The 23,788-nt window shown below is 31.5% G+C and overlaps 1 protein-coding gene across 1 annotated transcript in view; it reads left to right on the top strand.

Moving 5' to 3' along the window:
• The first annotated feature begins 5,962 nt into the window (after positions 1-5,962).
• The window catches only part of LOC115876015 (T-box transcription factor TBX1-like), a 95,100-nt gene continuing 77,274 nt past the window's right edge, over positions 5,963-23,788 (top strand). Inside the window, exons 1-2 of the mRNA XM_030891679.1 lie at positions 5,963-6,222; positions 12,377-12,605. Of these exons, the coding sequence (XP_030747539.1) occupies positions 12,455-12,605 (151 nt within the window). The 5' untranslated portion in view covers positions 5,963-6,222; positions 12,377-12,454. The remainder of the gene's footprint in view (positions 6,223-12,376; positions 12,606-23,788) is intronic.

Genomic DNA, 23,788 nt, shown 5'->3' with positions numbered 1-23,788 from the left:
CCAAAATATAGTGAAAGAGCCCATTGCAGTTTTGTGGGGTCATAAATATGCGCCTTTCAGATTTTTCAGAAGTTCATAGCTTACTAGATATTTCGAAAAATACAAATTTCGGCTAATTTAAAAATTGTCGCTAATTACATTATAATCTATTTTAGACAAAAGTTTTCAGATAAAAATTTTAGATAATCATATCCTTAATGCGATTGTGTTCTCCGTTTTTTTCTAAAGCCTCTCATTTTTGACATATGACACAAACATACGTTCTTTTAATGGAAACCACAGTTGGCCATGACTTCATAAAAAGCGCCATTTTTTAAGCTTTTCAGCGATATAAGCTATAATATGTTTTTTGTCAAAAAATTACTGAAAACTGATTTTCAAAAATCTGAAAGGCGCATATTTATGACCCCACAAAACTGCAATTCTTTCCGCATTTAACCGACTCTTTATCTCCAGTAGTTTCCGAGATAACCATAGAGAACATCGTAGCAAACTCACTCTCTATAACATATTATCCGCAGATACCAACCCTTATTAAAAGTAAAAAAGATATAGTACCTGCTGCTATCGTGTTTATGAATTGTGTAGAAAAAAGATGAATACCTAAAATTTGCAGCTATTTTTCTTGTACATATTTTTTCTCTTCTGGTATTTTTATAATATCTATACTGTACTTGAATTTCTAAATACAAAATCCTTCATTACCGTTGGTATTATTTATTTTTAGTAATTTAAATAGAAAAAGGTTATTACATTTCTCTATATCTAATAAAACCTGCCTGATTTATCCATAAACACAGAACAACATTAAATAAATTCTTAGTTAAGTAGGTGCGCAGATTTAGCCACTTGATTTACAAAATCCATTCGTAAACTTTCAGTTAATATACAAGTCAACACGTTTTACGGCAAAGCACCTCTTAAAGCATATAAACCGAAATGTATTTCAAGTCCATCGGTTTTACATTTTTTTCTCTCTTCTATGCCGGCAGTACTCTGCCCATAAAGTGCACTGATTTATATTGTATAAAATATTCGAGATTTTATGGGTTTCAGGCATTCGGCGCCGAGCGAAGTCGACAGTGGAAAAAATTTTATTGACTGTTTACACAATGTTTGATTAAACGGAGCTCGGTAGCCTCGAACAGCACTGCCTGTGGACCAAAATAGTACCGCGAGTGGGAGGGAGTTGCTCCTGGACCCGCCCTGTATAGTCAGCGGAAGAATTTTCAGGATACGGGTCCATGTCGCCGTGAGATGCTGGAATTTGTCGCTGGACTCTATAAAGTTTCCTGAAACCATCCATAATGCATATTTAAATTCATTTTTGTAGTTTATAGATTTATAATTTAAGATTAAGTAACAATAAGTTTAATTTGACAGAAACAAACTAGTGTTGGGAAAATTCGAATTAAATAATTCGACTAATTCGATAATAAATTAAAACTAACTAATTCGATTATCTTTTTCGATATAATCGAGATAAAAATTAGTAGTATTTTATATTATATCTGTGGTAACCGAATTACAAATGAACATAAAATATAACCTCTTATGGACGAATATTAGTAATTAGTAGTATTCTTTCGTTCTGAACCAACTGAAAATTTTCACTCAAACTGATTTATAAAGGGAATCGAAAAAGAAAGGAACGATCCGATATAGAAAAATCCAGAAATCATTGTTATTTCCTATACCACGTAGGAATAAATCAGTTTAAGTGAAAATTTTCATTTCATTCAGAACGAAAGAATACTACTATTATTTGGTTCATTTCCATCTCACCCAAATTTCACCGAACACCTGCCGAACACTAAAATTATTTTCTTCTTTTATCTAAATAATTATTGATTGCCACTAATAAAATAAAAAGAAATACGAACCACACGTAAACAAGGACATACATATATCTTTTTAGAAGAAGCTTTTATTTTAGAGAGGAGGTTTTCAATAGGAATTGAAATGTTTATAAAAGGCCATAACAATAACAATCATAAACTCGGCACTTTTAAATTTAAAACTATAAATTATGGTTAGGTTAGTTTATTAAACGGCTTCGGCACAGTTAATAGAATACATTGAATAAAGAATATATTTTTTATTCTTTATTCAATGATAGAATATAGGTATGGCAATTTGGCAATGGAATGGTTCCGATTTGTTTAAAATAGCCCCTAGACGAGCACTAGCTGGGACGAATTTATTTTTAGGTTAAATTTATAATTCTACTAAATAATTCGAATTATTAATTCGATTGTGAAATATGAATTATTACTAATTATTCGATGGTGAAAATAATTCGATTATTCCCATCACTAACAGAAACTTTATCATAGATCATAGTTCACCGATTAGTAAGAGGATTCAAAAAACGTCTCCCTAATTTGCAAAATTTGATAACACTAATTTTTAAATCAATGTGCAAAACACAGAAAACAATAAACAATAGATTTAGAAATAAAATCTTACACATTTTTCTCGTTATAGGGAGCGCTATATTTTTTAGATATTAAATTTGCCTTATAGTTTCCTGCTAATATGTATTTATGCGCAAATAGTACAGAAATTGTATGTAAACAATCTCTACAACTTTAGATCAACAAAAACTGCCCCTCTACTAATCTATTTACAAATATTACTAAGTATTGGGATAGTTCATATACAGTTCATACCAAATAAACTTTTAGTCACGTGATTAAGCTTGACCGACACAACGCTGTCCACTTTTATATATTTTCTTTTAATCAAAATATTATAGGAAACAAAAATAAGTTAATTATAAACATATAAACAGTTATTATTTACATCAACAAAACTCACCTTCTTAACAACACTTAAGGGACATAAAGGGCCATTACTGCCGCTTTCCCGTTCAAAATATTCTAATAAAGTTGCAATGAGTTTTTTACGGCTCTTAAGCTATCTTGTACCCACTTCCCACTAAAAGAGGTTCAAAAAAGAACAATCTTCGACTGCAAGATCTGCTAGTAAACATTTTTAAGCTTAAAGTATCACGTATCACAACACTATTTATTTAAACCAAAAACTCGTAATACAAAACTGTAGAAAGTGTCAAAACGAATGACAATGTCAGGAAATATATAAATAAATGCGGTAGCTTGACATTTTTTACAGCAGAACTACCACCTGAATCCCCAGCGCGAAATTTAAATTAGGTACCGTTAGTCAGCTCTGCGCCGAATATCTCCATGGTTGGCAACAATAAATTTAAAAATTGTGCCTTCCATTACGTAACTAAAAGTTTAATTGGTATCGCTTATAGTAGGCTATATAGTAGCTGTCGTCACATTTCACTTGAGGAATTAAATTATATTATATTTAATATTATTAATTATATTATCACTAGTTGAAGCCTGGCGCATCCGCCACGACATCAGGAAAAAAATACTTTTTATTTTTTTTAATTAAATAAAAAACAAAAAATCCGGCGACGACAGTTTTTAGAAGAGCTAATTAGCTATCTTTTAGTAAAAAAATCAACTTTCTAGAGCAAGTCGTTACTTCAGTAGAGACGATACAGATAAACATTAGCATTTTATATATATGTAGAAGATATTATTTCTAGTTGTCTCTATATTCTAGTGTCTAATCTCCTCTTTTTTAAATAATATTTATGTTCTTTAATTCGACTATTTAACGGTTTAAGATCAATATAAAATTTATCACATTCACATGATACCGTATATGATCGAAAAAAGATGACGGCGTCCAATTGGCTTGGAAATGAATTTTTATTTTTCGGTACGTATGAAATTGTATCTTCGTTGTGTGTTTTCTATTATGGTTTTTGATTTTTATTTCCTTTAATGTGCCAATAAATGATTGTAGATAATCAATTTTATTCAAGTTCCTTTTATGTGGTTTATATCTTTACTAAGTAAATTATTGTCTAAAACATATATTGTTTTTGCCCTACCATATAAACTTTAAACAACACTTTTTCAGAAGAATAATTCCCTTTCGCAAAAGGGAGTTAATTTCTTCTTCAACTGGTCTAAAGCTTCTATTAAAAAAAATCGCTAAAAATATTATAAACTAACTTTATATATCTAAATAAGTTTTATGTGAAGAAACTTGGTTTAGTCTAGTTTAGTTAAACGAAAAAGCAACGAAACATTTTCTCGAGGAATGTAAGATACAATAATTCTGCTATATTTTACCTACAGGGTGTCGCACTTAAGCCAATATCTTGGTTGTTTGTTGAGCGATCTTTTTCATTTTTGGCAGGACGCTGTATGGCTATAAGACGTACATTTTGCCCAGGGTAAGAAGTGCGATACCTCATAGACGTACGTTTTAATAGGGTTTGATATTTTTCAAGTCAAGAGTCAACTACCTTTAGGACAGTATTTATTTCAAATTTGATAAATTATATTGAATCCTCCTTACCTAAGATACTTAAATTCTAATTTTTATAAATATTGATACAGGGTGTGTCATTAAAATAAGACATTTTTATTTTTATTATTATTTTTAAGTACTTACGACGCCACTGGATAAACAACTGGTTTATTATCAATAACCAATTATATCCAATTATCAATTAATAATCGATTTAAGTTTGGTCGAAGACGGTCGAAGATGTTGATTTTTAGTTCGTTATAGTTTTATAAATCTTTGTTTAGAGCATATTTTTCAAAGTTAATAGTGATTGATTTAAATAACTATTTGGATTTTTAAAAATATTCCTCAATAAAGCTTATAAAAATCATATTTCAGATTCCATTAAAAAATGGGGTTTTAAATTATTTTGTAACTCATTTTATTCATCGGTATTAGCAAACTTAAAAAACAATTTTTTAAAGTAAACAAAATGAAGTGAAAATATTTAGTTTTTTTGTATCGTATCTTAATTATTATGGAAGCTATCTGAAAACTTAAAACGATTATTAATTGATAATTGGTTATAATTGGTTATTGATAATAAACCAGTTGTTTATCCAGTGGCGTCGTAAGTACTTAAAAAAATAATAATAAAAATAAAAATGTCTTATTTTAATAACACACCCTGTGTCAATATTTATCAAAATTAGAACTTAAGTATCTTGTGTAAGGAGGATTCTATATAATTTATCAGATTTGCAATATAAATACTGTACTCCCTTTCAGATTACCCTTTTTTTTCCCTGTCAGTTTACCCTTGACTAGAAAAATATCAAACCCCATTAAAACGTACGTCTATGACGTATCGCATTTCTTACCCTGGGCAAAATATAAGTCTTATAGCCATACAGCCTCCTGCCAAAAATGAAAAAGATCGCTCAACAAACAACCAAGATGTTGGCTTGTATCCATCTTAAGTGGGACACCCTGTATGTGTGGAAGTGGTATTGGAGATAAGAGGTTCCAAAAGACCATAAGCACAGCCATAAGCTTTATGAGAAGTTTAAGTATTTTTGAGATTTTCATTAAAAAGTCGAAGTGACGAGAAAAATATATAATCCAATTTAGTCTCCATTCCCATATAGTGTTAAAAGTAAAAATATTCTTGTTTTGGCATCCAAAGTTCATATAACGGGTGTTATATAGTACCTATTAATCTTTACTAAATTGATTTATGCTAAAGTAATTTACTATGATTAATTATTTTCGTTAATTAATATTCATAAACTAATTACCTAATTTTCAAATTTTTCAACAAATTAATTATTTTAAGTCACTTATTACGTCGTCGTTGTTTCTGGGACTATACTTCAGCTGAAACCGCACTGAAACCAGTGTACGCCCCGCCCACTAACCTGAAACAGCATCCAAAAAAGCTTAGGCCACAACTCCGACGCGTTCTCTGGATACCTCCCTCTCTCCATCCAATCGCACACGTTAAAGAGAGAAAACAGCATGTTCTGGATTTAAGTCGCTTTTACTGAGAAAGATGTGGTAGGGAGAAAACCATCCCCGAAAACAAATACACATCTAAGACACTGTCATGGCACACGTTGACAACATGTGTGAAAACTTTTAGTCAGTCATCGATGTTCATTAAATTCGGGCAGGCCGTGAAAATTTGGTGAATTTTCGTGAAAAGGCACGCGGCCGTGCGTACGAATAGTTTTTCTTTCGTTTGAGTAACGAAATCGGTCGAGAAAAGCGGATGTCAACTGGGTGATTAGTTTTTCGCGGTTACGGTAATGCACTTCTCGAAACGTCTTTTGAACGGGCAATTAATTATATCGATAATTGGGAAAATTCCAGACAGACAAGGTAGGTAAATATCATTAATAAATGGTAAAAAAATTGTTTGGGAAGATTAATGTTTGTTGAAAAGAATTCTGGATTTTTCACCATCAGAAGAAAATCTACAAAATAAAAAAATTTATTTTTTGTAACCCCGCTGCATTCAATCCAAACGGAAATCAAATTGTCAGTGGTATTTCACTAGTAAAACAAATTTGAATAACCCCTTCAGGGGGTAAAAGACTGTTCAGCCATCGATCACATTATTTGTCAAATATTCATATTGTTTCTTCATTTCATATTGTTTAGAAAATTTTAAGTACGTTCCTATATTCTTAATTGAGCGAGTTCCGTTTTTTTTCGACATTTATTATTTTTTTATTGAACTCTTCATCAGTTACGATCCCTTTAACACCTTTAGTACCTTTGCATTGTACTTACTTACTTTATATACTGCGTCCACAGGCCAAGAATGTTTTACCAGCGTCTCTTTCTCGAGAAAAAGAATTTATAAACTTAGCAATGAGCTCTTGTTCATTTTGGTTAAATATTTGAGACTATTTTGGAATAAAAAAAAATTGAATTTTGTTTTACAGGAACAATCAAATTTTAGTTTTGACATTGATCGATTTCCGTCAATAAAATTATAACCGGAAACCAAATGACAATCAATACCTTTGAGACAATACCAATTATTAAAAAGAATATGCAGTAATTTGCCGTAACGGCGTCACCAATCTCTTTTATCTGGTTGGAAAGTGATTGAGAGAGTTTGACAATAAATGACGTGACGTTGAACAATGGCTGAACATTCTATAAATCTCCTCTCATCGTTAGATGCAAAAACCAAAGAAAAACTATTTAAAGTGTCTAAATATCCAAGAACACATTAGTTCCTTTAGCAGAAGCGTCTATTATACACAACCTAAAACCAAAAAAAGCTTAAACTTCCTGTATAAGTATGATTTTTCTTTTGTTCGTTTTCAATTTTTACTTATCTCTTTTTAATCTTTATTAAAATTAAAAAAAAAACAATAGTCATACATTACTAACCTCTACAGATGCCTACGCCCCCCACCCCATTACCTACATTTATTATATACCAGGTGCGTCTCAAAAGTGGCTCACCCCTATAACTTTTTTATTTTTTCAGATAAAACAACAAGATTTGGTATTGATTGACGTATTCAATTGTTCTCGGTCACTTCCGGTTTTACCGGAAATGACTACAACTTTTGATTTTTAAATGGCACCCTCAGTATTTTTTTACTTTAATCGATAGAAAATGACACTCTAAATCGAATGACATATCATATGTCAATTTTTGAGTCACTCAAAAACAAATTCTATTTTAAATTTCGATCTAGAGTGCCATGGCTGTGTTAAAAACACTAATTCTTAATCAAGGAGCCTTGGAAACATAGATTTGATCGTATAATGTTTTTAGTGTCTTGCCCTGGCCTCATATCTCAATTTTTCCAAATGGACCGAGGGTGGCTTATCAGCATATTTGGAAAAAGCATTTTTTTACGAATAATTTGATACCACACACTTGGTATTTTGAGTCAACTGGTCGTTATGAACCACATGTTACAATTTTAAATTAACCATATGCCAAAATGTCAAAAGTTGACATATGATATGTCATTCGATTCAGAGTGTCATTTTCTATCAGATAAAGTAAAAAAATACCAAGGGTGCTATTTAAAAATAAAAAGTTGTAGTCATTTCCGGTGAAACCGGAAGTGGCCGAAAACAATTGAATACGCCAATCAATCCCAATTTATGTCATACACTAACATACCAAATATCATGGTTTTATCTGAAAAAATAAAAAAGTTATAGGGGTGAGCCACTTTTGAGACGCACCCGGTATACATATACATACTCTGCATCATAATACATACATATTCTGTGTCATGTATTTCATGAATGCTGGTCAAGTCTACCCTTTTTTAAATAATCTGTAATAAATGTCCTTTAATTCGAACATTTAACGATTTAGATTTAATTCGCCAATATAAAATTTATTACATTCACATGATATTTTGTATTTTGTATATAACATGGTTTGCTTGTTGTTCGGTGTTCATTGTCTTAGTGTGGGTTAAAATCGATCAATTATAGTTTGTGTGTGAAGGATGTTCTTGTTACGGTTAAGAGTTATCAACACAAGAATGTATTTTGACATAGAACACCCTGTATATTTTTCCTTCGCTGAAAAGAACTTTAAAAAACTAAAAAACTTAAAACAAACAAAAACATTTTGTTCAGGCCCCTTTCAAAATACAAATTTTTTAAAAGTTCGCCACTGTCAACTAGTAGGCTTTGGATCCCTTATTGGTGATCTGTCCCTAATGGAACTCGAAAACATATTCTTCCAGCAAGACGGGGCACTGCCTCACTACGCCGAAATTATCAGCAATCATTTGCAGCCAATTTCAAGAATAATTGGATAGCTAAAGTCCCAGAGTCCCAGCCGTTGGCCGTCGATGCCGCCGGATTTAATGCCTATGAATTTTTTTGGGAAACAGCTATAGTCTGTCCAGCGAGGGGATACATGATAATAGAGAGAGAATGTAGAATGTATGGAAGGTGGGATAATCACTGTGACCTTACAGATCTATTGTATTCCCCTTTCTTGAAATACAACGAGTTATAGATGTAGAATGATATTCTACATGTACAACGAGTTATAACTCATCATGCAGTCTCAGGGCTTTGACAAAAGCCAGTATCTGAGACGGTTTTACAGAGGTTAGTTCTCCATCTCCGATATCAGTCGTACCAAACTTCGTGGCACGAATGTTCGTCTCGGCGCACTCAGTGATGAGGTGTTCTGGCGTTTCCCCATTTTTCCCACAGAATCTGCATTCGCCGTTGTTTCTTAGTTTCAATCTACTAAGATTTTCGTTAAGGAGACAATGTCTTGTTAAAACCTCCTTGGGTAATCCGAAGATTGTCCTTACTTAATGAAGGAAAAAATTAATACACGATGGTAATCAACCAGTTGTATGTCATATTAATTCACAGATATGTATTTTTTGTAATTACTTGAATGTCCTCTGTCAAAATCTTCCTTAACTTGTTGGAGAGACTTTGACTAAAAATGTAATAAAGAAAATATATTCAGCATAAATTTCAATTTAAGCAATAAAGAAAAAAAATTGTACCTCAGAGTAAGGTAGCTCAAAAGCTGATTTCAAAATAGTTTAAACCATAAATTCCATTATATTTATTACTATTATATTTATTTAATTGGTTTTCTTTCGTAAGTTTTGTTAATGACAAGATTATTTCTAATATATAAATTTTAAAGCAACCAGAATATAAACAAAATAAATCATAACGCAAATAAAATATAAAAAATCTGCTTAAACTGTTTCAAAGACACGCGGACAGTTTCAAATCATCGCAGTACTAATTTAAACAAATCAGCAAGTTGGTAAAGGATGGAGAATTTATAGATTCACATTTATTGAACTTATCATCAGGTTCATCCCACTCGACAAAATTAATATTAATAATGAGATGGACGAGTGATAACTCCTATAAATTTTATGAAAATTGACTATTAGTAACCATTGACATATTTTATTAAAGGTTTCGAATTTAATAACGTTTTGAGTAAATCTGTGTCTCTTATTGCTTCAATTTTGTAATTATTTAATGCTATTTTCAAAACAAACCATAATAAATTATCTAGTTACGACTCGTCATGCACTAGTAATAATTATTTTGTTTCTATTATAAATTAAGATGTTATCCCAATCCCAATTGGTTAGTAAAGCTTATTTGGCCAGATGTTGGCTTATTTAAATTTACTTTAAATATAAATTTACCATAATTGTGCGAGGGGGGGTTGTGCCAAAAATGTTACGTCGACAATTGAATGGTATCAACGTCGAATTCCTACCCCAGCATGCATCCTTCAGGCAGAAATCAACGCTATCGAAAGATGCGTACAATAAAATTTATCTTAGATGGGAACTATCGAAAACAAGAAATAGCCATTTTATCCAATAGTCAAGCAGCGCTAAAAGCGATCAATTCAGTAACCGTCAATTCGAAGTTAGTCCAAGAGTGCTTAGAGAGCAGCTGAACAAATTACGCAAAGAAATTAAAGAGAAGATACTCTGGGAAAAGGAAACGATCTACCTAAAAAAGAAGCGAACACTCCACTAACTGGACCAGAACCGTTCTGCTTTTCAAGCGGAAACCTACTCAAAGCGAAAATCAAGAACCTGGAAGACTTTATTTGTAACCTGGAATGGGAATCCTCCATTGGTCTAAGACACTAGAAAAAGTTCCTCAGAATTTACGACCGAGAAAAATCAAAGATTTTCCTTGATTTAAGTAAAAACCATTTTTGAATTGTTGTGAGTTCTCACAGGACACTGTCTCCTCGATGTCGAACATGGAAAGCTGGCCACTGTGGAGCCGTTTCAGATACTGGCTTTTGTCAAAGCCCTGAGACTGTATGATGAGTTATATCTCGTTATAACTCAAGAAAAGGGAACACACATAATAGATCTCTAAGGTTGCGGTGATTATCCCCCTCCTAAACATTCTAGATCTACATTCCATCGTCGCCCAGCTCTGTAATTGTAATTTACTTAAGTTTGTTATAGAATATAAAAGTAATTTCTGGGACATACTTCTTTATATTTATAAATGATACAAAATTAATGCTGAATGTGTAATAAGTGTAATTTCTTGTAAATGGTAATTTAGTTGTTCTCTCAAGCTCAGGCAACTCAGCTCAGGCAAAGCAAAAAAAAAGTAAAGTAAAGATTTCAGTTAACGTCTTCTTTTTGCTGCCAGGGCTAATCTGGACAACTCTTACTCACGAGATAACCGATCTCATCCGGCCCCGTGTCAATAGATTTTACACTTTTGCCTTTATTGGACAACAGCACGATAAAGAGTTTCAAACCGGTCACCCGTCTATCCACTAATATCGCCTTACGTCGCTTAATTTCGGTGTTCTAATGGGAACCAGTGTTTCGATGTAGCTAGGCCGTTGTCCAAAGCAGAAAAAGCTCAGGTAGAAAAAAATCAAAATATGAGGAATGTACGTGTGTGGGTTTTAAAAACTCTAAATTACCATGATGTAAGCAATTAAAAATTTCAAATTTTTAAACGCTAACATAAATACATGCCTCATGCCTCATTTACATAACTCATTCTATTTATTTTCTATAACTATAATTCTAATCAATTATCCGTATAAGTTAATTGTCGTAATCTGTAGGTATATCCATGGTATTGGTTGATATAATTTAATGGGACTTTGATTGGTTTTTAACATAATAAATAAATATTTAACAGCGTTTTCAGATGGAGCGGACCGTACGCGCGGATGTTTTTTCAATATAGGTCATCCGGACGGAGCATACGCGACCCATGTGAAATTGTTCATATAAACTCATGGTACTTGCTCAAAGTCGCGGACGGTCCGTCGCGAACGCTCCGCTCCATCTGTAAACGCTGTAAACTTGAAAGGTTGTAAACGGACCGTTGATTGTAAACGGACCGTCCGCGACTTCGAGCAAGTACTATGAGTTTATATGAACGATTTCACATGGGTCGCGTATGCTCCGTCCGGATAAGCTATATTGAAAAAACATCCGCTCGGACGCTCCGCGCGTACGGTCCGCTCCATCTGAAAGCGCTGGTAGTTTGGAACTAATAGATTTACACTGAATATATCACATTAATTTTAACTTGAAACTTTTGGTATTACAACAGAAAATTTGATAAATTAATGTCGATATTTTTGGAAACTGATCATTAATGGAAAATCTGGATATACTTCCTAGACAATGAAAAAAATTCAAAATAATATGCACATCCACAAATGTGCATACCCAATAAAAACACTTAAAGGCGAGATTACCTATATCCGTCATGCGTCGTCCGTCGATCCGTCACACCAATCGTATTTAATGTATTACCTGTCATTTTTGAAATAGGCCAATAAAATTCCATAAAATCAACGACAGACGACGCAAGACGAATGCATATAAACCCGCACTTAGTCTCTCTAACCCTCCTCCCAATCATTCTACCATTCTACATTCTACATCTTTGAAAATATATCTATTATTAAATTATGATTATTTAATAAGTAAGTAGTGGGTATATCCTGTTTTTAAATAAAATTTATTTTTAATTTCAGAAGTTACAATGCAATAAGACGACGACACAAAAGTAAGAAGACAGATAAGGACATTTATAAATTAGTGAATATTTAAAAATGCATCAGCAACAATTCGGGCAAAAAGACAATAGTGTTAGTGGCCAAATGGACAATTCTTCGGTTTCGTATCATTCGCAATTTAGTTACGGCTCCAACGATAATTGGAGTTACACTAGCTCGTCAGTTACGCCGATGAAACAAATTGAAGGTTTGTATTTTAACATTGAAAATGTTTCTGTTATCCTATATAAGGGAGCCCAAATCGAATTAAAATGCTACATTTGCCACACCATGACGTCATATATACAAGGGTATAGGAAATCTCGGCGCAGCGGCGGCAGTCGGCCAGCGCCAGCAAAAACCATTACATCGCTAATTGTTTATTGATATATCTTTATTAGTTTAAAAGCAAAAAATATGGGGTTTGCTTTGATACCTTGTCAAGACATAAGCGAAACTTTTAAATTGTTTCTTTTTTTCATTTAGGCCTTCGTTTTTCGTTAAATGAAAGTTATATTAAAAAAAAATCTCTATTTTTAAACCAAATTTTCGCATGATTGAAATGATTATTCATGTTTAAAGTTTTTTTTTGGTCATAAGCGCTAATGGAAATGTTTTTTTGTAAATAATTATAAAAAATTACTCCCTACGAAGACTTTATTCTGTACTGGATCAAAAAATAAGTATTTGTTTTCTCTATACGGTGGTATTAATATATCGATTTTTGATGATAGTGCCTTTTTACCCTGTTTAATTTTGTACTACTTTCGGAATAAGGGTCCCCATATCATGTACTGTGATGTACTGTACTTCCATCCCTGAAAAATTCAGCTTGTGACACCGAAGTGAGAGGTAACGTCAAAATAAGCTTTAATCTACCTACATCATCATAGGTAGGTGTAGGTACTCTAGGTAAATTCTACCTAGACAGTAGCTGAACTAGCTGACAGTAGTAATTAATTTGTTATCCGATAAGTAGTTGTCATTATATAAGTTTAATCGTCTTATACCTCCTATAACGGTAGGTTTTGGATTTTTCCTGATTGGTTTGTTAAACAAAAATATACTGGGCATATAAATGTCTGTTACAGGTTAATTCGTTAAAGAAATATGTTACACACATATTATTTTAATAATAATAGTATAATAGTAATGGCTATATTATGTTATAACACATTATTGAATTAACAATTGAAAACAGTATTGAATGTACTTATTTTAACCAATGCATTGTTTTGTTTTTTTAATCTCACAAATAAGAAATATTTTATAGTTTTTATTATAAAAAACAGTGATTATACAATTTATTTACACCCCTTACACTGTTTTCTGTAAGGGGTGTAACCAGGAGTATATTTCGTAACCTTTTACGATATAAGAGGGCACAAAGTGTTTTATTACTTAATGCTTAAAATTTAATAATATATTTGTACATAAAATAAAATAGACTAGAAAGTCAATTAATTAATATTGACGTAATTACTAAATAAGTACAAGATTTTTTTTCTAATTATTTTAGTGTATTTTTAGTCACCGAATTATAAAGGAGAGATATCCAACCATTGCATTATTTTACTCACAAATAAATGTTTTATGGTTTTTATTATAAAACAACGATTAATTTATTATACACCCCTTAACCCAAACACTCCAAGGAGGATATTTCGTGACCCCGTATTTAAAGTGGACAAGGTTTATTAGTCAATGTTTTAATTACCCAGCGTCTTTAATAAAAATCTAATGTAATTTTTCATAGAAATGATCTGACATGAAAAGCAAATTTTATCAAAAAACTTTTTGATTATCTACAAGGAGTAAACCGCTGACAAATGTCTGTATACTAATGCCAAAGTAATGCCAAAAATACAATTAAATACCAAAATTTCTCATATAATGCCCCACTAATGCCAAGCTGATTCCAATATAATACCACTAATACCACGAATAATATGTAACACATTTGTTTCACGAATTAACCTGTAACAATACTGGTAGGTACGTGCACAGATTTTTTCCTAGGTAACTTAAAAGTCGTTAAAAAGTCTAATTATATTTAAAGAAGATATAATTCCAACAAATTACATTATAAGGCCAATAATGCACAAGTAATACCATTAAAATTTTAGCGTTTTTAACTTGTGTAACATATTTCTTTAACGAATTAACCTGTAACAATAGTGGTAGGTACGCGCACAGATTTTTTCGCTAGGTAACTTATTAAGTCGTTAAACAGGCCTATAAAAGCTATAACAACATAGGTAACTAATATTTATAATTTAATTCGAGTTTTAATCTCAAATAATAAATGTTTTTACTGGTGTATTTCTGAAGTGTTCATTATTAAAAGTAGATATTCTTCAAGTTATGCGAAGTAATAAGTAATGTTTCCGGTGAGACCGCGTATATGTCACCGGATTCTGGTTAGTATAAAGACTTTTTCTATAGAAAGAGTTTTTTCTATATTTTCCTTTCAAAATAAGACTAATTTCTTCTTATTCTTTTAAATATTACAGTGTTTCTTTTTCCTAAAATGTTATACTTAATTTTCGCTTAAAATTAAAAAATCACAAATGGAGGAAAATATACGTTATTGAATAAAGTTTATACAAATCACTTTACCATAACAAAAAAGTAAAAACATGTCATGGCGGAAGATATTCAGGTGGCATTTCACACATTTATCTATTAAAATCGAGATTAAAATAATAAACTTGCGTAACATGTTATACACGAGATAGAAAGTTTCAGAATCGATTAATACGCAATACGCTACGCAGTCAACTTATTCCTATGCGCGGATGAGCGTCTTCAAGACTCTTCCTTCGGCCAGGGTCACGACGCCGCCGAAGAGGAATCGGCCTACGTTTGGCTAAACAGGCTGGACACGGTGGAGTACGATATTGGCGAGTCTGAATATTTATAAAAATTTGCAAAGTAAAATATGTTGGAAAAATAATTAGTCCATACATATATAAAAGCTCAAAGGGTTTTTTTGTTGCATCCATCCCGCCGAAAGCGCTTTACCAATCTTGATGATTCTTTTTTTAAATGAAAGGTATATATGTGTAGATTTGTTATGAAGTATTTTTATAGTGCTTAATGGCTATTTCTTTGTGTAAAACGACTAAATACTAAAACATACCTGAAAACACCTACACACAATACCTCCAGAAATAAATTAGTTGTCATTGTCAGTGGTGTGTCAGTTAGATTATATATTACGTTTTTAGATATTTTAGAGTGAGTTGATGCCGCCAGCTTTAGATACATAAATATTAGCACAAAGGTTCGTTTAAACGACATTAGTGAATTAGCTACACAAAGCGATTTTAGGAAATTCATCCTCTTAGAGAGTAAAATTATCTCGGAACAGTTTGTTGTATGAAAATTCCTTACTATTTCGTCTAGAAGAATGAAATCCTACAAAAAGAATTAGAAGAAATTTTTGAAATTCATCAACCAAATGGGTAAAGTTAGTAAAAATTTATATAAAACTTGGTGACGTCTGGATTATACACATAAAAATTGGCACAAAGGTAAAGCGAATTTATGAAATTTATACCCTTAGGGAGTAAAATAGGGAATGAAAGTTTGCTGTACGAAAATGCAATACTATAACATTATAAACCAGACAGTATAAAATTTTATACAAGGGTTTATTTAGTGACATCATAAGGAAATATATCTTCCTCAATTATCCTTCAAAGAATAAAAAATAACCTATAAAGAGAGTATTAGTGCTCTTAATAAATAAAAAAAAGATGAAAAATAAAAAACATCTATATGTTCACTAGCTCTCTATAAAGAAGTAAAAAATCATTTAAATCAATGCATAAACGATTCGAGGTGTAACGCGAACGTAGTTGCGAGAAAAAGCTAGTAATTTATTAAATTATTTTATTTAACTCATTAATTTTCACTGAAAAGGAATTTTTGTAATTCGCCACTATATTAGTTAAAAACTAAGAAACTCATATCAAATTTAAGTTTTGCGATTTTGACTTATACTTTTTACAAAATCTGAACACATTTTAAAAGAAAAAAAAAATTTTGATAATATTTATGTAGATTGACTACAAGTTGTATAACATAAATTTCTACGACCGGTGTACCTAGTTGTTTGCAGCATCGCCTTGTGGTGCAAACGTGGGCCTGTTAATCTGTGACGTGACGCACAACAGCCAAGAAAAACAGAAGCGTGGCTAGGAGTTTAGTAATTTAAAAAAAAGTCTTTTAGATACAGTAGTAGGTATTAAAAAGTTTTGTGTTTAAATGGGGTTTGCCTTTAACAGGTAAAAAGTTATATTGTAAAGTGTAACTTTCCGTAAGAATTCTTTATCTGTCATTGATCATGATCTGTCATCATGTTAACCTGATGTTTTGTATGTTATTTTGTTTTTTTCGAGGTTGTTTTGCTTGCTTGTTTTACGGATAGGTGCGATCGCATAATTATTATTGATAGTGTTATATTTAATGTTAACATTACTACTTTTTCAGTGAATCTTTAAATCTGTTGTTTTTTGTTAAGTTCGTTATTTAAACATATGTATGTAATAAACTCATATTAACACTAATCATATTTTTACGTTTTTATTCATCATTTTCAATGCCACCCCGGTTGCATCTTTGTAAAGGACTGTGAATTTTTTTGCTTTATATGTGGCTTAACAGTAAACAGAAGTAAGAGTATTTTTTATTAATGGTAGGTCTTGTGGTGTGGAGGGCTACTTGGCAATGTGATCTGGGATTACCCATCTATTTGAAAATTGTTGTCATAAATATGCTCACCATATATTTGTATAATCTGTGCAGGGTGTGATCAGAATTGTATTCGGGAAACTTCCTGAACTAAATCGATATTTGGATAAAAAAAATTGGTATTTGTTTTTTTCTAATATGAGAAATTTTCCATGCAATATGACTCTTACTTGTAAGGGGCGCCACCTACATAATATTATTTAACTAGTTTGAAGATTAATAATAACATTTTGTCATCTTCTTCTTCTTTTACTTGTTTGAGATCTAGTCGATCTGTTAGTTTTAAGGTTGCCTCTGTAGGAGTTCTTGGGTGATGGACTGCCAACTGTCTTTCCATCATTTTGGAGGTCTTCTCGGCTGTCTCATACCCATGGATTTCCCTTCAAGATCTATGCGTGGTTTCTTCCATGCGTTTTACATGCGCGAGCCATTGTCTTTTTCTTTACCTACCCCATCTCACAACGTCCTGTATTCCACATTGTTGTCTGATATTTGTGTTACTAATTCTGTCTCTTCTAGTCTTCCCCATTATTGTTCTTAGGTTCTTCATTTCAACGACTCTTAACATGCTTTTGGTCTTGTTTGTTTCCTCTCGGATTTCTATGCCATATGTCATTATTGGTCTGAAGCAGGTCTTATAAATTTTAATTTTGCTGTCTCATGAAGTCGCATGAAGGGGCTTGGTCACACTATTTGCCTCAGACATCTTGACATGGCCGTTGCTTTGTTAGTACGACATATATATTCCTAGGTATCTGAACTGTGATATTTGCTCAATAATTTTGTTTTTTACTACCAGTTTGCATCTTACCGGCTCTTTAGAGAAAGTTAAGCATTTAGTTTTTTTTCTGTAGAGATAATCATATTTAACTATCGGCTTACTTGATAGAATTTATGAAGCTTTCTCGACATATCGTCCTCTGTCCCCGCGATAATGGCTGTATCATCAGCATAACACACCATGCTAACTCTGTTATGTCCCATTCGATAACCGATATTCATCGAGGTCACCTTTTCTATGATGATGATAATGATGTCCATTAAGAGATTGAATAAAAAGGGACTAAGGCTGTCTCCTTGCTAATGCCTCCTGGTGTTGTCTCAACTTTTTGTCTATACCTGTATAAAACAACTGAGTAAAAAATATACATTCGCGCTGTTTTCTACGTAAAAAAACCTCTTGGTAAAAATCGCTACGCCTAACCGTTTTCAAGATATTTGGAATGAGTTACATTATTGAATTATAAATATGTCATTATTGACAAAAAATAAACCTGTTGACTAGCTAGTGATTTGACTGAAATGATAAATAATTTTATTTATTCAAAATCATGATGTCATATCAGTCTAATATTAATCTAGTTAACATGTTTAATTTTTGTTATTGATGCCCTGTATTAATTATTTCGATTTCAAATATCTCGAGAACCATTAGTAGTAGTAAGTTTTACTAAGAGACCTTTTTACGTAAAAAACGGCTAAAATGTATATTTTTTCACTCAGTAGTTTTATACAGGTACAGACGAAAAGTTCTTCCAAAAATTCTATTTTATTGAAACTAGTTGAAAAATGTGTAAATGTCGCCCCCTACAACTAAAAGTCATATTAACATCGAAATCAAAATTCGAAAAGCACCCAAGTGACCACCAATTTTCATCCGAATATCGGCTTTAGTTCAGAAATTATTTAAAAAAATCGAAATAAAAATGACGCCCCAAATGAAGCCATTTTAGGACATAAATTTATACGATCTTATTTACTTATTTTTTTTCCCCCAGAATATCCTGCCGAAGTTTCCCAATACAATTCGGATCGCCCTGTATATTTCATATCTTTCTAGACTTGAATATGCTACTTTCAGTAAAATTTTTACTGTATAATCATAGTAAAAGGAAAAGAGTAGTTGTACTCTCCGAAATATTTTCTGCCAGTTTTTACAATCTGCCGAATATCGGCAGATTGCAGAGCGTTTCAGTTGAGTTCCGTCCGTCGACCTGCAAGGTTCTGGCTTTACGTCCCAGCACAAAGACGGATTGACAAAAACTGAGTGCCTTACTGTGTGCTGTTATTGGTGGTAGTAATCAAAAAATTGTGCTTTGAGTTTTTTTTTGAGAGTCATTTGTGATCATATTTGTGTTCAGGATAATTTTCTCATGACTGATTACTACTTAATAATTTGAGATTATTTTTATTTAAACCTCAATTTTTTATCGATTTTACTTTTGACAACAATCCCTTCCTTGCTTGCTGTTTAACGAACTGCACCATCATTGAACAAAAATTTGCTAGTACCGGTTCCTTAGAGGCATGGTACCGAAATTACCGGTTTCGAAAAACAGCTCCAGTTCCGGAAACGCTATAACGTACCATAACCGTGAATCGCCCTATACAGGGTGAGTCTTAAATAAGTAAAAATGTTTTTAGAGGTAGTATATTTTGACCCCAGAAAAAAAATTGAAAACAAATCTGGAAATATTTTTAGTTTTTAGTTAAACAACATAATTTCTTGATAATAGGGTAACTAATTCCCGTTTCTTTCGGTACCTTCGGGACTTGGTAACCAATAACTAAAAAATTATTCTTTTATTACGTGAGAAAGTAGTGATGCTATTTCTCATTGTTCTTACTTCTTTTCTCTTTTGAAATTTCTGTAATGTTTATTAGCAATAATTAAAGTTTAAATATGTCATTTTATTATTTAGTACAATGTGTTGTTCAATGAATTAGTTATCCAATGAAAATCACCTAACCAATATATTACTACAAAACAAACACATTAATGTTAAAATTAAACTTGTTTAACTTAAAAAAAATTAAACAAGTTAGTAGAAAATCTTTGAAATAGATAATAATATAAAAAAAGTCATATGTTTTTTCCGAATTTCTTCCTATCAGAAGATTTTCAGATACAGAAGAATTTTTACTTACACGAAATACTTTTTTTTATTTTATTTTATTGTGAACTCATATTTTCCTAAATACATCTCTGTGAAACTATGGCGGGTGCCACGACTATACTTTGCCTAGTTATTAACCACGACTATACAGCTACGTCAGTGGTCACGGGATGCGAGAACAAGATCATATAAAGTGGCAGAAAAAGAACAAAGGATTTGAAAAGGAGTAAAGCTACTAGTTTCCTTATACTATGGTATAATGTCTAGTAGGCCACTGATTTGAAGTATATGGGTCACCCTGTATCAATTATTACAAATAAGCGTAAATTGCAGAAGATGGCGGAATTCTAAACAGAATTTATTTAAAAATCATTTTCTGTATATTTTTTGTGAATTTACCGATCTTGTCATTGAGACGAACCCAACAAATCAGAGATCATTAAAATCGGTCCAGCCGTTCTTAAGTTATAAATGGTGTAATACTTATTTATTCATACATATACAGAAGAGTAACTAATTCGACTTTGTTTTATTTAGATAATGAATAATATAAAAGACAGATCGATTTTTCTATTATAAATAACGTAATGTACTTAAAAAAGTGTCAAATATTTTTGGAATAGATTGAGATAATTCTACAAACTCTTGTGAAATTCTGGGAAATTGTAATCTATTCAGGGTCATTATTTGTGTATTTTAATTTTTTATTTTATTGTGTTTTTGTTAAATTTTACATTTTACCTATAGTTTCACTTAAATATCTAAATTACTAGCATAACACTTAAAACTAGTTTCTTAAATCTATAATTATACAGGGTGAGTCTTAGATAAGTGCAAATATGTTCAGGGCTGGTAGATCTCGATAAAAGAAACATATTTTCTCTTTGCTATTTTTCAGATAAGTCCATAATAACCGAGTTATTTAAGTTTCAAAATTATTATTTTTTTTTTTAAATTATGAGAGCCACCGGAAATTTTCTATATTTGCATCCCTTTTAGTGCCGTAACCATAGAGCATAACCAACATGACATACAGGCCAGAGACATCGATTTGTGACGTCACGGCACTAGTCGGGCTTTTGTATTGTGCCATATGGTACTGCATATAGTTTTTGCATAAATAATAGAATTTATTGATAGTTTTGCCAGATATAAATATGAAAAATATTATAAAGAAAGGTATTAAAAAATAACATTAACTTTTTATCTATGTTTTTATCGCGTTAAAGTAATTGAATAGCATTAAAATTTAAATCTAAAGCACGAATATTAACATGAAACAAACTACAGCATAAGATGAACAAAATAAAATCTAGATAAAAAGCGTGTCCTAAAATTGCGTTAGCGAGTATTTAGCAACTAGTAATAATATACCTGTGATAAAAAGTTTTCAAATATTAAAAAAATTGAAAACTATAGGTTTATCGACAAGTTAAGAAAATGTATTGTATATGATAACGGCAGAATACATTTTAAAGTTTAATTAAAAATAATTGTAAAAATGTGCCTAACATATTTAAAAAATGTGGATATCAGATAGAATTAACTATTAACATTAAGTAATTTGTAGTTCGATGTTCATCAAGTAACCATCTCCATAAATCGTAAATAAAAAGATAAAGATATAATTTTTTTTATATAAAATACTGTAATAAAGTACAAATTCATTTAATTTCTTTAAAATATATTGCCATTTCATAATAACAATAATAATTTTCAATGTTTATTTCATCCTGAATTTCCAAATCTTGTTTTCTTTCATCGGGACGTTTTCTCTTTATGCGAACATGCACAGTCATATGAGAGGGTTGATTTGGAAAAATTGTAGGCACAGCATCTTCTGTAGGTTTTGGACGTGACTTAGTTACGTTAATATTGTTGGGAAAGAGAATGTAGACAGATCCTGAGTAAATAAATAAATAATTAAATTAATGCCTTTATTGTCAAAAATTTTTTCAATTTGTAGACAAAGGTAAACTAACAAACAAAGTAAAAAAACAAGGTACACAAACAAACAAACAAAAGATAATACAAAACATTATACAAATAATATTGTCAGTCTTATTGTTAAAATAAACATTTATAAATGTTTACAATGTCAAAGAACAAAAAAATAAAAATAATATTCAAAAATATTTAACTAGTTTATAGTAAAATATCAGTGACCTCTAAATAAATTCATTTCAAAGTCATTAGTAAATATAGCAATAGCAAACATTAGACCAGTGTTTACAAGATCAAATTCGATTTTCAAAATATAATTCATTTACGGCGTAGAAAGCCTTGTCTAGTAAATAAGAGTTCAATGCTTTGCGAAATGAAAAAAATGATGTTATGGATTTGATTTCAAATGGCAGGTGATTGTGCATTTTTTTCCAGTTGTATAATATTGAACTTTTAACTAACTCTGAGCGTGGGGTAGGTAGATAAAGATCTTGCTCCGCTTTCCTGAGTAGATAAATGTGAGATGGCCTTTCTTGAGAAGCTGATACATGTTTACGTATTAGGCAAACGGATTCAAATATAAATAAGGAAGGAAGAGTCAATATTTTTAATTCTTTAAAAAAGTCCCGGCAATGAGTTCTGCTGTTTAGTCCCAGTGAATATCGAACAGCTCTCTTCTGGAGCTACACACGTACCCCAGAATGGAAGGGCATACCTGAGGTGCGACTCAAAAAGTGCATAATAAACAGTTCTAGCCACTGACAAGTTAAGCTCCTTAGAAACAGACCTTAATGCAAAACAGGCAGAGCTCAATTTTTTCGACAAAGCTCGAAATTTAAAAGAAAATGCACGATTTTTCAACATTTTTTTTTGGCGAAAAAAACCTCATAGACGTGTTTCTGGGGTCGAAATATACCACCCCTGAAAATATTTGCACTTATTTAAGAATCACCCTGTATATGTAATTGTGACACTCATTTCTATAGAGTACAAACACATCAAGATATTTAGGCAACAGGCCATGCTCGATCTTGTAAATTAAAACCAAATTTGAAATTTGAACACATCGCCATACCGAGTATTTCGATTTTTATTGCCATAACATTTATTTCTGCAACCAAATTCAAAAACATACAATATTGACAAAGCATATAGATCAAAGTTTACAAACTATCCGTAAGTCACTTCCATCCAATTAAACGATAAGAATCAGAACTGCTGCAACATTTTCAATATAACCCTGCCAATTAAAGAGCTTACAGTTGTGGTTTTAAAATAATTTTTAGTGTTGCCGCAGCAGTAAAACACCAACTCATCACAATATATCAAAACACATTACTTTAAACACTGATCTCGCATTTCGCTAACCATGTTATGGATCATCATAAAATGAATAAAACTACTGAAAATTAAGGATATGCTGATGATGGTAACATGGTTAGTTAATAGTTACGTATGGTAGTGTTGTAAGTAAAGTGTTTTGGTATATTGTAGTGAATTAGTGTTTTATTTTGAAATTAAAGCACTATATCACAATTTTATTGTTTGCATCTTTGGTTTCAAATAAATGCAGCTCAGGGTCGTGAAAAGAGGCTCTAACCTTACTAATAAATGTTGTATCTCGTATCTTTACTCGTATCGCAAATAAGGATTTTCTTGCTTATTAGAAAATCCTTATTTGCGATCGAAATGGGATACTCAGTAGGAATATGCAGTTAAACCATTTACATGATTTATGCAGTTGTAAAATTGTGCGTCTTTCTTTAGCTTTTCTAAATTTATTGTTATTGTT

Source organism: Sitophilus oryzae, unplaced genomic scaffold, assembly GCF_002938485.1.
Source record: "Sitophilus oryzae breed Bouriz unplaced genomic scaffold, Soryzae_2.0 scaffold_1396_pilon_pilon, whole genome shotgun sequence".
In the NCBI taxonomy this organism is placed as follows: domain Eukaryota; kingdom Metazoa; phylum Arthropoda; class Insecta; order Coleoptera; family Curculionidae; genus Sitophilus; species Sitophilus oryzae.
The sequence above is the reverse complement of the archived record's forward strand: the minus strand, read 5'-3'. Positions and strand labels throughout refer to the sequence as shown.